Genomic DNA, 17,193 nt, shown 5'->3' on the forward strand with positions numbered 1-17,193 from the left:
GAAGCCACTCAAGAGGGCCAAGGAAGATGCGCTCACAAAGAGCCCCAGGGTGGACAACGCCAGCTCAAAATGCCTCTTCTCAGCCATATCCAGCACCAACATACAGCTAGTTTCCACTTTAGCATCAAAACGTGAGGCTCTCTAAGATACAATTATTGGTCTCACCTTGTCCGGCGCAAAGGAGGGTGAAGAAAACCAAAGACTCAAGGGAGCAATTAGTCCAGAGGACTAACGGACCACATGAACCACAGCCTAACCCCAGACCAGAAGAACTAGATGGTGCCCGGCTACCACTACTGACTGCTCTGACTGGGATCACAACAGAGGGTCCCAGACAAAGCAGGAGAAAAACAGCTGAACAAAAAAATCAAATTCACAAAAAGACCAGACTTCCTGGTCTCACAGAGACTGGAGGAACTCCAGAGACTATGGGCCTAAGACACCCTTCTGACCTGGAACTGAAGTCATTCCCGGAGACCACCCTTCAGTCAAACAACAAACAGGCCCATAAAATAAACAATAACACCGAAGAGGAACATGTTCCTTAAAACAATCAATTATACGAGATTGAAAGGGTAACATTTGCCCAAAAGCAAAGATGAGAAAGCAGGAAAGGGTAGAAAATCTAGACAAAAGGAAACAGAGAACCCAGGGCAGAAATGGGGAGAGTGCTGACGCACTGTGGGGAATGCAACCAACGTCACAGAACACTTTATATACAACCTATCCAATGGGAAACCAATTTGGTCTGCAAAATTTTACCTAAAGCCCAATAAAAATTGAAAAAAAAAAGTTGAGGCTCTGGAATGGATAAACAAATGGTGGTACATCTACACAATGGAGTATTATTCAGCAATAAAAAGAAATGATCTATCATGCCACAAAGACAGGGAGGAACCTTCAATGTACACTGCTAATGGAAAGAAGCTGCTCTGAAAAAGCCACATACTTTGGAAAAGGCAAAACTATAGAGACAGTAATAGGTTGCCAGGGGCTGGCGGAGGAAAAGCAATAAATAGGTGGAGCACAGGTTTTTGGAGCAGTGAAACTATTCTACATGATATTAAGCATTTGTCAGAACGCACAGAACTGTACAAGGAGTGACCCTAATGTAAACTATGAACTCTGGTTAATAGTAATTATCAGTATTGGTTCACCAGCTGTAACAAATGTACCCCACCGATGCAAGATGTTAACAGGGGAAACTGGGGCGGAAGGGGGGAGGGGGCAAGGGAAGGACAAGGTGTTCATGGGAACTCCCTGTACTTTCTGTTCAATTTTTCTATAAACCTAAAACTACTCTAACCAAAAAAACTCTAGAAATTAAAAAAAAAAAAAAAAAGGCTCTGAAACAAATGCCAAACAAAAAGTCTGTTTCCAAGAAATGCTGGTCCCAAAGGTCTAGAAGGGGAGGAGGCCCAGGTAGGAAGACAAACATTTTCCTTATCAGATTCCTGCAACTTGGGCAATGAACAATGTGATCCATTCAATCTGCAAGGAAGAACTTCTCACTGGATTTTATTCAAATTCAAAAAGCACCACCAGAGAATCAAAGCTTCACTCAAGGAATGTACACAAACACACAGAGCACGTTCCTGCTCCCGAGGTGGCCCTGCAGGGTGTCGTCAGTCCCCGGGGGTCTCACCCTCTGCTCTCCTTGCTGTAGGACGATGTTTTCTGGCTTTAGGTCCCGATGGATGATCCTGTTTTCATGAAGGTATCTAAGCGCAGAGGCTGAGAGAGTGGAAAGGAAAATTTTCGTGAACCTCAAAAATGCTTTTCATTTCAGACTCTGCTAACCTTCCTGTAAAAGATCAATACTGTGTGCCCTCTGACACATGGCTGGTGACTGCTGGTGCAGAAACTCACGGCAGAGGGAAGGGACCTGGGCGGATGTTCCTCAGGTAAAGGCAGTGAAGTGAATAAACTCTGTGAGACGGGGACCTCACTATGCCAGCAGAATTTAGATAACTGCTAGCTTCTTCATGCAAAGAAGTCTTAGCCTTGCACCCGTAAGGTCATCAAATATAGTTTAGTGCCATGGTTTTCAAATTGTATAACCTAGACCAGTAGCATCTGGAACTGGTTAGAAATGAAAATTCTAAAGCCCCATCCCAGACCTACTGCATGGGAAGCTTTGAGGGTGGTCCTCCAATCTGTTTTAAGCCTGCCAGCTGATGCAGATACCGATAAGGTTTGAGAACCACTAGCCTAGTGGTTCAAATCAAAATTGTACCGTCTGGGCAAGGGAGAAAGGCCCTCTGGGCAGAGTACATGGGTCATGTGCTCTTGAGCCTGGTAGAATCAAAGCTGGCTTCAAGGGAGAAGTGGAGGAAGCACTGGAAGGACAGAATAGAAACAAATGCAACATGTTTGACAGTTCAACATGTATTTATTATGTGCCCAATTCTCTGCTACGTTCTGCGAGACAAAGAAAATAAAGGACGTGATCCCCAACTTTCAAAGCTTGGGCTCTAGTTGGGAGGGAGGTAGTCTGCCCAATATTGGCTGAGAAGTCCTTTGATTCCCACAGCTTTGGCCATGGAGAGGAAATGTGATGATGTAACACAAGGAGGGTCATGGCGCCTACAACAGGGGAGCTATCTGCAGTTCAGGACATGCTTTTTACCCGTAAGAGAGGTTTAATACCTTTAATAGAGGTTATTAATTAGAATTGTACTATAGATGAAAAAAATTGGAGTTTAAGTATTGAAAAGGCATAAAATTCTCTGTCTGGAGATGATGTAACTGTCGTCGCTGTTAGGTGCCATCGAGTCGGTTCCGACTCATAGTGATCCTATAGGACAGGGGAGAACTGCTCCCTAGGGTTTCCAAGGAGTGGGCTGGTGGATTTGAACCGCTGACCTTTTGGTTAGCAGCCAGGCTCTCAACCACTATGCCATCAGGGCTCCATGATATAACTCCATGTCTGGAAAACCCAATAGTCTAAAAACTGGAAAGAATTCAATAAGGTGTCTAGAAACAAAATAACTGTATACAAATCAATGGCTTTTCTCAATGTCGGCAATAACCTGTTGGAATGGAAAAGAAAAAAATCCCATTCACATTAGCAACAGTCTAAAATACCACAGAATAAAAGTAGTGTCAAAATATTCAAAAAGTTTATGACCAAAGATATAACAAAGTCAGAGACAAATAAAAGGGCTGGGACAAAAACATCTATAACACATATGCCAAAAAGTAAACATTCCTAATATATAAAAAGTTCTTACAAGTCAACAAAAAAAAATCCACTAGAAAAATGGACAAAGAATATGAAGACGTGATTTACAGAAGAAACACAAATGAACTGCTGGGAGGTAAACAATTATGTGAAAAGTTGCTCAAGCTCACTAGTAGTCAGGAAAATGCAAATTAAAGCAATGAAATGTCTTTTCACCTCTTCAACTAGAAAGAATTTCAGGTGACAAAGGGTTCTCCCCTATATTGCTGGAAGGAGTAAAATTATATATTTCTGAGAAAGTAATATGGCAACGTCTATTAAATTTTAAAGTACACATATTGCTTGTCCCATTATTTCCATTTCTGAGAATCTAGCTTGGAAAATTAAAAGCATCATAACACATATAAAGATGCTCATTGCATAGCATGGGCTGTGATAAAAACTAGAACAAACTGAAAGTCATCCATCAGGGAATGGTTGAACGAATTACGGTAGGTCCACATTATAAAATACCATGGCTCTATTTTAAAATTATTTAGGATTATATTATCTGGCTCAGAGGGATGACAATGATGTACTTCCAAGTAAATGATATGATCTTTTGTAAAAAAAAAAAAAAAAATTAAACTAAAAAGCAATACCACCACTACTGAGGAGTTACATAACACACTCTGCCTTTGGCACCACACACATACAAACTCACCCGGTCAGAGTGAGAATGTGGCCAGAGCCAACCAGGGAGGTGGGCAGACCCGCAGCCCTGGGTAGACATTCTGTCTGCTCTGCTGAGCAGAGAGGATCAGCACTGTGTGGAAGAGGAGGAGCAAAGCCTTCCTCAAAAACCAAGTGATAAAACATGTAAGCTCTTGGCTGTTAGCCAAAAGGTTGGCAGTTTGAACCTACCCAGAGGCTCCTCAGGAGAAAAGATTACAGCCTAGGAAACCCTATGAGGCAGCTCTATTCCGTCACATGGGGTCACTAAGAGTCAGAATCGATTTGATGGCACCTAATGGCGTAGTGGTTAAACAGCTTGGCTGCTAACCAAAAGGTTGGCGGTTCAATCCACCAGCTGCTCCCCAGAAACCCTCTGGGGCAGTTCTACTCTGTCCTATATGAGTTGGAATTGATTCGATGGCATCAAGTTTGGTTTGGTTTTAACAAAAACAAAGACTTTCATGTTGAATGTTTCCTGAAAACATATCTCAAAGTCAAACTGAGAGAGCTGAACAACAGCCATATCTTAAAAACAGGAGTTTCATTTCAGAACATTCAACTGTGTTACAAAACTTCTAATTACATCTACCCTTTTCAGCCCTGCCTGTGACCATATAGCTCCAACATCTCATACCTGTGCCTTTTTTTTTCTTCTTTCTTTTCGTTAACTGAACACAACAGATTGGCTTGGGTCCAATGAAAGTCCAAATGAAGTTAAAGACTCGCTGCTCTCAACATGCCTAAAAAAGCCCGTTCCATCTTGTTCTCAACTGTGTTAGCTTTTAAAAGGCTAATGCTTCTTATCAGCACTTTCGTTTTTGTTTTCCTATTTTTATAAAACAATTAAAGTCTAATAGAGTGTTCTAATAACCCCAAACACAACCGTGCAGAGAGGGATGGTGCTACCGCTGAAACTGAGCTGCTGGCTGGCAGGGAGCGCTGCCATCCAGTAACTCGAGATATTTGCTCATTGACTGATTTACAAAAGACCAGCTTTGGCATAGGACAAGCCGCTGAAGAGTATCAGGGTAGAATATATGAAAGTGTGAGTTTGTTCAAAGGCAGAATATATGAAAATCGAGACTCACTGCATTTTGAACAAGCGTCTAAGTCCAGACTAAGACAAAGCCCTGGAAGTTAGACGTAAACATCTCAGTGCAAGTAACATGGACGCCAGTGGGTGAGATGCCACAAGAAGCCCTCTGAATGAGGGCAAGGGCGTCCAGCTGAGCCTGAAAGAACTATTCTCTACGCCACATTGATTAAGAGTTGTATCACCACATCTTCAGCGAGGAGGAATTTCAAGTTGGTAACAGAATCCACAGGTTAGTATTAATAGTTGTTTATTTTTATTTTTAAGCAAATGTACATAACAAACTTTAATTCTTACTTCAGAGTAATTGTTTATTCTCAACAAATTTACTGTCAACTTAATAGTCTAGAATAGACTTCTTCAGGTATCGTTGGAGTACCTGGACAATGCAAATGGTTAATGTGCTTGGCTACTAAATGCAAGGTTGGTGGGTCGAGTCCAACCAGAGGTATCTCAGGAGAAAGGTCTGGAGATCTATTCTGACCAATCAAACCCCTACGGGGCACAGCTTCATGCTGACACACACGAGGTCGCCATGAGACAGAATTCACTCCACAGCAACTGGTTTTTGTTTGTTTGCTTTTTCAGGTAAGTTTATATATATTTTCTTGGATTTGAATGGCTCTTACATGGCTAAAATAGTCAAAATTCTGAGAGGCAGAACTTCTTCAATGGCTTCCCTTCAGAAACCTGTCTTTAAAAAGCTTAGTTTGGTCTGACTGCACTATGTTTTACAAAATGGTACTTGAAGTGTAGTATCATAAAATGAATTAAAATAGTTTGAAGCCAAGAGAATCTAAATTTGATTTAAATTGGGTGAAAATCAGATACTGAGATTAAGAAAAAACACACTTTAGCATTTAGAATTTTATTTAAAAAAAAATCTACCTGAGGTTCATCATTCAGCCAAAGATTGAACAGGCCCATGGAACAAACCAAGACTAAAGGGGCGCACCAGCCCCGGGGCAGGGACTGGAAGGCAGCAGGGAACAGGAAAGCTGGTAATAGGGAACCCAAGGTTGAGAAGGGAGAGTGTTGACATGTCGTGGGGTTGTTAACCAGTGTCATAGAACAATGTGTGTACTCACTGTTTGATGAGAAACTAGTTTGTTCTGTAAGCCTTCATCTAAGGTACAATAAAAAATAAATAAATAAAAATTAAAAAAATCTAACCCCCTGACAGTAGTAATAGTACATGTGTATAAAAATTAAAAAACCACACCAGAAAGCATAAAAGTTAATTTTTCATGTTCCAATTATACAAAAGAGTTGTAAGAGACACCCACTCTGAAGACGGGGTTATCTCTAGAAGAATATCAGTCCTGAGTACTGCCAGTGGAGAAGAGACACTGTGAGCTTTGAAACTATGCAGTGGTACTTCCTGGACAGACTATTATTGCACGAAGAAGGTCCAAGTTAAAGAACCACCCCAGGGAAATAGCAGTCTTTTTGTATTACCCTTATCAGGAACAGCACGTAAGCTGTTACCTCAGCTTTTCTCTGAGCTCATGAGGCAAACACGATTGTACAATTAAAGCATGTGACAATTCTATAGTTCTTATTGACGAACCAAAACTCCAAACCACAGCTCCAGCATATTTTTACAGATATAAACCATAAATTAAGGAACATATAGGATCAGCTAGAATTCCACGTAGAAAAGCAATTTTATAAGGGTTGGGCCCATTAATCCTTGCTAACTACACCACAATTTTAAAAGGATTGTTAGTTTCCTTGGAAACATTTTTGTTTGATATATATTTTATAATGAAGTAGAAAGATAAGTGGATCAAAAGGCTGAGACATTCTGGGGTCTTAAAAACCTGTGGGTGGCCATCTAGGATACTCCACTGGTCTCAGCTCTTTGGGAGCAAGGAAGATGAAGAAAACTAAAGATACAAGGGAAAGATTAAGTCAAAGGACTGAGGGACACATCTACCACAGCCTCCACCAGACTGAGTCCAGTAAAACTAGACGGTGCCCGGCTACCGTCACTGACTGCTCTGACAGGGAACACAATAGAGGGTCCTAGAAAGAACTGGAGGAAATTGTAGAACAAAATTCTAACTCAAAAAGAAAGACCGGACTTGCTGGCCTGACAGAGACTGGAAAAACCCTGAGTATGGACCCTAGACACCCTATCAGCTTAGCAATAAAGTCACTCCCGAGGCTCACCCTTCAGCCAAACATTAGACAGGCCCATAAAGCACAATGAGACTAAAGGTACACACCAGCCCAGCAGCAAGGAGTAGAAGGCAGGAGGGGACAGGAAAGCTGGTCATAGGGAACCTAAGGTAGACGGGAGAGTGTTGACATGTCGTGGCGTGGTTAACCAATGTCATAAAACAGTATGTATACTGTTTAATGAGAAATTAGTTTGTTCTGTAAACCTTCATGCAAAGTACAATAAAAAAAAAAGCTGAGACGTTAAGAGAAAGAAACGGCAGTCACCAACAGGATGTTCCTTCATTCAGCAAAAGTATACTGTGTGCCTACTGTGTGCTAGCCACCTTGATGTCACTGACTTTCCAAACAAAACAAACTAGAAGACCAAGTGTGGACGTGTGGAGGAAGATTTAGTCCAGCTGGAGGTTTCTTGACTAAATTAGCCTCCAAGGCAGTAACGCCAAGTGATGAGAGAAAATGCAAAGTGTTCATTCTCTCATTCATTCAACGAGTATTGTCTATCTGCTGAGTATCATGGAAAATGTGCCACTGAATGAAAGTGTTTTCTGCACTTACTACATAAACGGTCCTGTTCAACTGGCCCCAAGTTCCAAAAGTCAACCTTTAGTTTCAAGGCACAGGCAAAAATCACACGGAACAGTAATAATGATACCAAGAATCAAATGAGTGGTGGAGGGAGTAAGGGCAGAAGAATCTCATGAAGGGCAGAATCACTGTGAATGAGGGAAGTGCCTCTGGAGAGGGCAGGTCTAAAGTTGTGCTCTGGAAGATAAGAAGACTTTGGATCACTGGGGGTGGGGTACGGGAACATCATTCTAAACAGGAACAGTGCGTATGAAAGGAAGAGAGATGGAAAAAGTGGGTTTTGAGAATCACAAACTATGAATTTTAAGTCAACTTAGCTAGACTATAGTTCCCAGTGCTTAGGCTAAACACTACTCTACCTGCTGTTTCATAACGTAATCACCTTCCACAATATAATCTGATGTAACGTAATCATATGATCGGTTGAAAAGGGAGTTTTCTCAGGGTGTGTTCTGTGCTCACTTGTCTATGCCAAGATATTTGGAAGACAGCTACCTTGCCAAGTGACTGGAAGAGATACATATTTGTGCCCATTCCAAAGAAAGGTGGTCAAACAGAATGCAGAAATTATCTAACAATAGCATTAATATGACACACAAGTAAAATTTTGCTAAAGATAACTCAAAAATGGTTGTGGCAGTATATTGAAAAAGAACTGCCAGAAATTCAAGCCAGATATAGAAGAGGACGTGGAACAAGGGATATCATTACTGATGTCAGATGGATCTTGGCTGAAAGCAGAGAATATGAGAAAGATGTACACCTGTGTTTTACTGACTATGCAAAGGCATTCAACTGTGTGGATCATAAATTATGTAAAACATTACGAATAATGGGAATTCCAGAACACTTAACTGTGCTCATGCAGAACCTGTACATGGACCAAAAGGCAGTCATTCGAACATAACAATGGGATACTGCGTGAAATCAGGAAAGCTGTGCATCGGGGCTATATCCTTTCACCATACTAATTCAATCTGTATGCTGGGCAAATAATCTGAGAAGCCGGACTATGTGAAGGAGAACAGGCGTCAGGATTGGTGGAAGACTCATTAACAACCTGTGTTATACAGATGACACAACCTTGCTTGCTGAAGGTGAAGAGGACTTGAAGCACTTACTGATGAAGATCAAAGACCACAGCCTTTAGTATGGATTATACCTCAACATAAAGAAAACAAAAATCTTCACAACTGGACCAATAAGCAACATCATGATCAACAGAGAAAAGACTGAAGTTGTCAAGAATTTCATTTTGCTTGGATCCACAATCAACACCCATGGAAGTGGCAGTCAAGAAATCAAAAGATACATTGCTTTGGGCAAATGTGCTGCAAAAGACCTCTATAAATTGTTGAAAAGCAAAAATGTCACCCTGAAGACTAATGTGCGCCTGAACCAAGCCATGGTATTTTCAATCACATCATATGCATGTGAAAGCCGGACAATGAATAAGGAAGACCAAAGAACTGACGCCTCTGAATTGTGGTGCTGGGGAAGGATACTGAATATACATGGACTGCCAAAAGAATGAACAAATCTGTCTTGGAAGAAGTACAATCAGAACGCTCCTTAGAAGCAAGGATGGTGAGACTGCATCTTACATACTTTGGACAGGTTATCAGGAGGGACCAGTCCCTGAAGAAGGACATCATGCTTGATAGAGGGTCAGCGAAAAAGAAGAGGACCCTCAACGAGATGGACTGACACAGTGGTGGCAACAGTGGGCTCAAGCATAACAACAATTGTGAGCATGGTGCAGGACCGGGCAATGGTTCATTCTGTTGCGCATAGGGTCGCTATGAGTTGGAACCGACTCAACGGCACCTAAAAACAACAATTTGCCCTGTTAACTTTTGCCTGAAGCACAATTTAAAAACAAAATCAAACAAACAAAAAAAAAAAACAAATGACTAGATAAACAAATTTTGGTACATACACACAATGGAATCCTGTGGAAACATAAAGAACAATGATGAATCCATGAAACATCTCAGAACATGGATGAAACTGGAAGGCATTATGCTAAGTGAAATAAGTCAATCACAAAAGGACAAACACTGTATGAGACCACTATTATAAAAACTCAAGAAAAGGGCTACACGCAGAAAGAAACAATCTCTGAGGGTTACCGAGGAGGGGCAGGGAGCGGAAACCACTAACTAGATAGTAGACATGTGTTAACTCTGGTGAAGGGAAAGGCATCACACAATACAGGGGAAGTCAGAACAACTTGGCTAAGGCAAAGGAAGCCACTAAGAGACAGGAAAACCGGACGAACAGAAACGGGGAACTCAAGGGGGGCGGGGGGCGGGGGGCGGGGGGCGGGGGGAAGGAAGGTGCTGACACAGTGCAGGGATTGTAACCAATGTCATGAAACAATTCGTGTATAATTTTTTTCAATGGGAAATGAATATGCTCTGTGAACTTTCACTTAAAGCACAATAAAATGTTTAAAAAAAAAGTGAAAGCCATAAAAAAACAAAACAGATAGTACTCAGGGGGAGAGGTGGGAGAGCCTGTGGGGAACAGTCAGGCTGGGACACATACTGGAGCAGACATCAAAAGCATTCTGGGGCAGCCATTCTGAAAAGGAGTTATGTGAAAAATGAAATATTTAGAGTTAGAAGGGCCCTCAGAAACCACCAACCACAGACCCCTGATTTTAAAGCTGAGGAACATTTAGGCCCAGAAAGTTTGCCCATGGTTACAGAGCTGGTAAAGCAGAGAAGCCAGGACTAAAATCCAGTTGTCTTCTCTTTTAGTAGTATTATGTTTATTAATCTGGATATTTATGCTTTCCAACGTATTTTATATACGAATGATCTAAATTCCTGAGGTCATCTCTTGTTATAAATCAACAGTGTGTTCTGGCTGAGGTACCTGATAGAATAAGCAAGGCAATCCGTGTGCGTGGTAAGGGAAACACTAAATAATAAACCAGTCGCTGTCAAGTGGATTCTGACTCATGGCAACGCCATGCGTGCCAGAGTAGAACTACCCCGTAGTTTTCAACGGCTGGTTTTTCGGAAGTAGATACCAGGCTTTTCTTCCAAGGCACCTCTGGGTGGACCAGAATTGCCAACCTTCAGTTAACAAATAAGCACGTTAACCTTTTGCACCACCCAGGGGCATCACACTCTAACTAAACCAAAACCCATTTTGACTCATAGCGACCCTATGGGACACAGTAAAACTGGCCCATAGGGTTTCCAACAAGTGGCTGATGGATTTGAACTGCTTACATTTTTGGTTAGCAGCTGTAGTTCTCAACCATTGTGCCACCAGGTCTCCACACTCTAAATAGAGAGCCCAATTTTCTGATTCCTGGAATGGAACTCTCTTCCCTAAGGGCGTGTGTTCTCTGAATCCTCTGCTTTTTAATGTTGAAGTACTTGATGCCTGTTAGGAGCAACTCCAATAGGGTCAGAGATAGCAACTCCGAGAATAAAGCAGATACAAAAAGGAGGCCCTGGGGAAGGGTTATGTCCTGAAGGCTCAGAGGACTGCACAGTCAGTCACTATAGCAAATCGGCACCTGGAGAACCAAGGAAGACCAATGCTACGATCAGATAAAGCCATTAGTGGGTCCTGGTCCACCCAGCTGGCCTTGGGGATACGGGCCTCCAGAGTGCAGCCGCTGGACCCTCGTAGAGTGAGTGTTTCAGGAGTTTGTTCCTCTGTGGGCAGAAGGAAACACACTCCAATATATTTTCCAAAGGATAATGAGCAAGCCTGTTTAAACAGAATCCACTTATATACAACTTCCTTGAGCTATTTTAGGGTCGCGTCTGGCTATCTCTGCACCTGTTCCTGCCTCTCTTACTGGCATAAGAGCAACGGTTTAATAGGCTTGCCCTGGCAGAGGAAACGGGGGTTCAACTCATCTACTCGTTTTCTCATATGTGCTCTGCAATTAAATCGTCACTGGAAAAACCCTACATAAACTTGTCTGGAAAAATCTGTCTATTATCTTGACACTGCCATGAGTAGGCGTCTCTGGGAGGTGGGTGGTACGGAGGAAAATAGGGACAAACAGGTTTAACGCAGAAGAGAAGGCAATTGAATCTGGCCCCAGCAGCCAAGGGTGTGGTTCTGCCGCTTATCTGAAGTTAGCCTGGCAGAGAATAGCAGGGGCAACCCCAACAAAGGGAAAGGAGTGCCCGCACTTGGAACGGATTGGAACAAAATATGCTCAGGAAATGCTTCAGAATACAAAAGAGTTACGGTAGATGAGCTCCAAGAAAAACTCTGGGGCTCGAGCTCAGTCAGGAGGACCTTGCAAAGGAAATAAACTGGTTAAATCTTGTACACATGTCAGAAATGGGAACGAAAATAAAGTACAGGCTTACCAGCCCCCTCAGATACAACCACAGAATCAGAGGACGCGACTGCATCCCAAAGGTGACTGAGATGGGACTGCATCTCAGGCAGGGGCACCGATGCCAGGGAGAGAATCCCATAACACAACCACCTACCCCAGTTCACTGGTTCCCAGCCTCTGGTCCCAACCCAAATTAGGGGGATCGAACTTAACTCAAAAGGGATTCTTTGCATCTCCAGGGAAAAACATGCTCCCCAGCTTTTCAGCCAAATTTTGAGCAGGAAGAAAATGAGAAAGGAACTAGTATTTGCTTACTGGATATTATGCTAGGAACAGGACATTATGCTACAGGCTTTATGTATATCATTTTATTCTCATATAACAATTTTGATGACATCAGTAATGCTCCCATTTAATAAATAATAAAACTGAGGTTCTGAAAAATTACCTAACATGCCCAGGGTCACACTGCTAACAAGTGGAAGAGCTGGCATTTGAACCTGGGAGTGTTAATTATATGCGGACATCTGCTTTTCAAAAATAGGTCTTTACTTCTTTTCATTTCCTTTGGGATTTAATTCAGGCATTTGACAAATATTTATTGAGCAGCTGCATGTAGTAGGTGCTACCGTTCTAGATGCTGGACATACAGAAATGACTAAAGAAGCTTAATTCTATCTAGTGTGCATGTACTGCCGGAAACACTAGTTGTCATCAAATCAATTCCAACTCATGGTGACTCCATGTGTGTCACAGCAGAACTGTGCTACATAAGGTTTTCAATGATTGATTTTTCAGAAGTAGATTGCCAGGCCTTTCTTCCAAGGTGCTTCTGGGTATACTTGAACTGCCAACTTTTCCGTTAACAGCCAAGTGTGTTCGCCACTTACAGGACTCCTACTAGTGCTTCAAAGCCTGATTATTTCCAGTTCGGGGGCACAGAGAGGAAAGACAGGGAATCAGTGACTCAAAGCAGTTTACTACTACTCATACACTACGGAAGGAGAGGCTGAACAACACTTGAAAGCTTACCTTATTATTCTGATTTACATATGATTTAAACACACCCACACACACAATTTGAATAAATAATATGAAAACTACCACACAAGTCAACTGGGCTCAGAATGTACCCAGACCAAAAGAACATGCAACCAGTGGAAGGTTCTTTTAATATCAGTGGAAAATTACTTGAGGAAGTAAAAAGTTACATGAGGAAGCAGTCAGTTACGTATACTTGAGGCAATAATTTAAAGACTTTAACTATTTATGGAATGAATAAATAATCCAGTAAGTGAAAGAAAAACATTTGAGAAAATGACATTAAAAAAAAAAAAAAAGACTGGAAGAAGCTCTAACCAAAGACAAATAAAAGTTGCCAATGAAGATCAAAAGAATGCTCCCAACCTACTAAATCTTGTATACAAGATTTAACCAGGTTATTTCCTTTGCAAGGTCCTCATGACTGAGCTCGAGCCCCAGAGTTTTTCTTGGAGCTCATCTACCATAACTCTTTTGTATTCTGAAGCATTTCCTGAGCATATTTTCTTCCAGTCCGTTCCAAGTGCGGGCACTCCTTTCCCTTTGTTGGGATTGCCCCTGCTGTTCTCTGCCAACTCAACAGAGAACAAGTTAATGATGTGGCCACGGGGGTAAAAGACACAATCAAGGAAATATCTAAGCAAGACACGGATAGGTGAGCCTTGTGGCATGGTATCAAGAAAACAGGTGGAATTCATGATTTACGGATTAGCTCCTCTAGGTATTAGGTCCTAAAGGGAGACAAAGGGCTCTTTCAGTAGACCCACACATGGGCCAACGCACAATGAATCAATTTGGCCAGTGGTGAGATACCCGCTAAAATCAGAGGACATAAAATCAGACGACTTGCCTTCGCTGGGAGCTCCATTCAAAGGGACAAAGAGAGAAGATCTAGAGTAAGACGGGAATTTTACGTACCAAATTGTTTGAAGCCTAACTTTAAACGTCATTGCTTCATTTCTTCTCCCTTTCCTGCTAAGAGGCAAAGAGTAAGGAAGGGGCAGGCCCGTATTAGTGAAGCGGCGTGTTTTAAAGACTGGAGGGCTACCTATGCTTGCAGACCAAGGGTTAAAGAATACAGCCTCACAAATGTGGCAAAACGTTAACAACCGAATCAAGGAGGGTTTCACTGTGCTACCCTTTACACTTTTATATATGTTTGACATTTAAAAAAAAAAAAAGTTTAAGCAAACAAAATGAAAAAACAGCTCCAAAGAGGTTGAGATGGACGAGAAATGATAATGATATCATCTCCCCAATGTGGCAGCAAACATTCAGAGATGAACTCTGGGTATCTTTAAACCTTAGGTCCCAAATCTCAAGCTATACCAACAATCTTGGAGAGGTACACACACCAAACCCATTGCCGTCAAGTCGATTCTGACTCATAGCGACCCGTTATAGGATAGAGTGGAACTGCCCTGATAGGATTTCCAAGGAGCGGCTGGTGGATTCAAACTGCTGACCTTTGGGTTAGCAGCCCAGCTCTTAACTGCTGTACCACGAAGGCTCCATTACACACACACACACACAAAAGGCCCCGGCCAAGTCCCTTTCTCACTTCTGATGTCTGTTTCCCTATGTTGGCGTCACCGCCGACTATCAGCTTCTGGAGGTCCACCTCCACGTTACCTCCTGGAGCAGGGGCTCCTGGGTCTAGGAGATCCCGCCTGAGTTCTGCAGGCTGAGATTACTCTTCTCCTTCCCAAAGCCACCCTGACTTCCTCAGATAGTGCTGTGGATACCTTCATCCGCAAACAGCATCAAAGGAGTACACAAGGGCAGTTCCCCTACACCGGCAGTGTGCAACAGAACTGCCAACGTGGGAGTGGAAAAATTTGATGCCAAGAACAAAATTCATTCAGATGACAACCTATTCCACCGCTGGCTGTTCCAGGAAAGTAGGGAGTGGAGTTTTTAATGGAAAAGGAAATCTGTTATTCTATATATATCATAACTCGCTGCATGACTTAGTCAGGAAGGAAGGGAAATCTATTTGAATTCAGTGCCTGCCTGACTAGCCTCTTGCTGACGCCCCACTCTACCCGCTCTAAAGACCAGAGGACTGAAATGGCTCTGTCTGTGCACAAGGGCTCTCAGGGGCACCGTGTGCTCGCCCTGTAGGCCACGGCCTGCCTTCTGGGGCTGGATTTACCAATGTCGCTCAGCAAAGTGAGGATGGCTCCTTCCCGCAGGCCACAGCAGTTCTCAAACTGGTTCAGGTACTGTCAAGAAATGAAAAGGAAGCATCAGACTAAGTGTCACAAACCACCAGTAAGTCCACAGAGTGTTTTTCACCAGCCAAAGTCCTAGGCCTGGGGACAGGGACTGGCAGGAATTGACCCTGGGGTGGAGGAGGAAGTGGTAGTGGGAACCTCGGAGGCTTTCTCTCATGGTAATGGTCCCTGCTGGAGGCGTCTGAGTCATTCTAAGCTCTGGAATTTTCAAGTCTCATCTGTTGCTGCAGTACTGAAGAAGGCAGGCCAGAGTCAAAGCTCAGCCACGAGTCGTCACCTGCTCCGGGAAACCCCACTGACAGGACAGGATAGAAGGCATTCACTGATATCACCCTCTGACCACTTCCCAGGGATCACCTTGCCACTTTGGGGGGATGACAATGGTAGCTACTATTTACTGAGCACTCAGGACATGCCAGGTCCTAGGTTAAACTCTGCGGATTAGCTCACTAAAGCTTTACCTGCAGTATCTCATTTAAGCCTCACCACCACCACCCGAGGTAAGCACTTCTGGAATTTCCATTTCATAGGTGAGAAAACTGAGGCTGGAGGGGTTAAGTGATTTGCCTGCTCACACAGCTATTAGAGGGCAGAGCTGAATTTGAAACCAAGTCTATCTGATGCTTGACCCAAACACTTAACCCCTGTGCCTTGCCCTTACTGGCCCTCTCAACCTGTCGAGGGCCTCAATATGCTGCTGGAAGTAGCCTCAGATGAGGACGACAAGGACAATAACTTCTCAGCTGAGCTTCACAGGCATTAACGAACATTTGTTCTCATGAACGTTCGGCAGCCTCTTCACCTACAAGGCACACAGTCTTAGCTCTTTAAACCAATTCTGGCTTTCACGTTCGTTCATGTGCTGGCTAGCCTTGTCCTTGTGTCCATGGGTATGGGTTGTAAACTTTGCAAAAGAGAGAAAGACAGGCAACCTTATTTGGAGAACAACAGACCTAAGAGCTCTGGGCAGCAGCACCCTCCCCGCTTGGCTCTCCTCTAGGCACGTGCTCCCCTTAGGATACAATGGCTTCCTGCCTCCCCCCAAATCAGCCTGTAATCAAAACCACATCAATCATGTTAGAATTTTCAACTTCTTCTCTGGCTTATTGGCTCTTTGCTGCTAGAAGATCAAGTTGAAAGTCCTCTGCCCAGCTTCAGAGCCCCGCGTAATCTGGCTACATCCCACCGACCTCCCACACAACTCCCTAAGAACCTCGCGTTCGACTACAACATGGTTTTATCTCTTTCCATAACTGCAGTTAGTAATTGAATGGTCATCAAAGGTTAGGAAAACACGAGGAGAATCGAAGTGCTGTCAAGTTCTCCTTTTCTCATCGGTTATCAGTCCCCTGCTTGTGGGCCATGCCAAGGACTGTGTTCACATCCTGCTGTGACGCTGCCCCACTCCCAGTACGCACCCACCTCCCACGGTGGGAGAAAGCCACACAAGCCAATCAACCTTCGTGGAAAGTTTCCTTTTAGGAAGAAAGTGGAAGAGCCCAGAAGAGAAATGTCTGTGACACAGGATCCGGGGAAGTGCCACGTAAAGATGAAATAAACGGACATCCTCCTCCCAGTATCCTAGACCTTCCTCTAGACTACAGTGAACAGTTGAGGGAGAACTGCACTAACAGAGCCACCTCCTTTTTGTGTTATTTTTTGTTTTAATAGGCTGTGTCTTAGAGCAGCTTTAAGCTTACAGAAAAACTTGGGCAGACGGTCCTGCGTCCCCACTTGCCGCTCCCTCCCGGAAGCCAGCTGGCGTTGGCTCCAGCCGACAGCGACCCCACGTGTGTCAGAGCAGAACTGTGCTCCACAGGGTTGTCAA

The 17,193-nt window shown here is 43.3% G+C and overlaps 1 protein-coding gene across 7 annotated transcripts in view; it reads right to left on the reverse strand.

The window, feature by feature from the left end:
* IKBKB (inhibitor of nuclear factor kappa B kinase subunit beta) overlaps positions 1-17,193 on the reverse strand; it is a 78,215-nt gene that overhangs the window by 38,620 nt on the left and 22,402 nt on the right. For 5 of the 7 annotated variants that reach the window (XM_023551073.2, XM_010592427.3, XM_023551071.2 and 2 more), the window contains 2 exons: positions 15,284-15,353; positions 1,646-1,734 (listed from right to left, as the gene is read on the reverse strand). In XM_023551073.2, the coding sequence (XP_023406841.2) occupies positions 1,646-1,734; positions 15,284-15,353 (159 nt within the window). The remainder of the gene's footprint in view (positions 1-1,645; positions 1,735-15,283; positions 15,354-17,193) is intronic. The other 2 variants (XM_064272779.1, XM_023551074.2) reach the window with 1 other exon arrangement.

Source organism: Loxodonta africana, chromosome 19 (genome assembly GCF_030014295.1).
Source record: "Loxodonta africana isolate mLoxAfr1 chromosome 19, mLoxAfr1.hap2, whole genome shotgun sequence".
Lineage (NCBI taxonomy): Eukaryota > Metazoa > Chordata > Mammalia > Proboscidea > Elephantidae > Loxodonta > Loxodonta africana.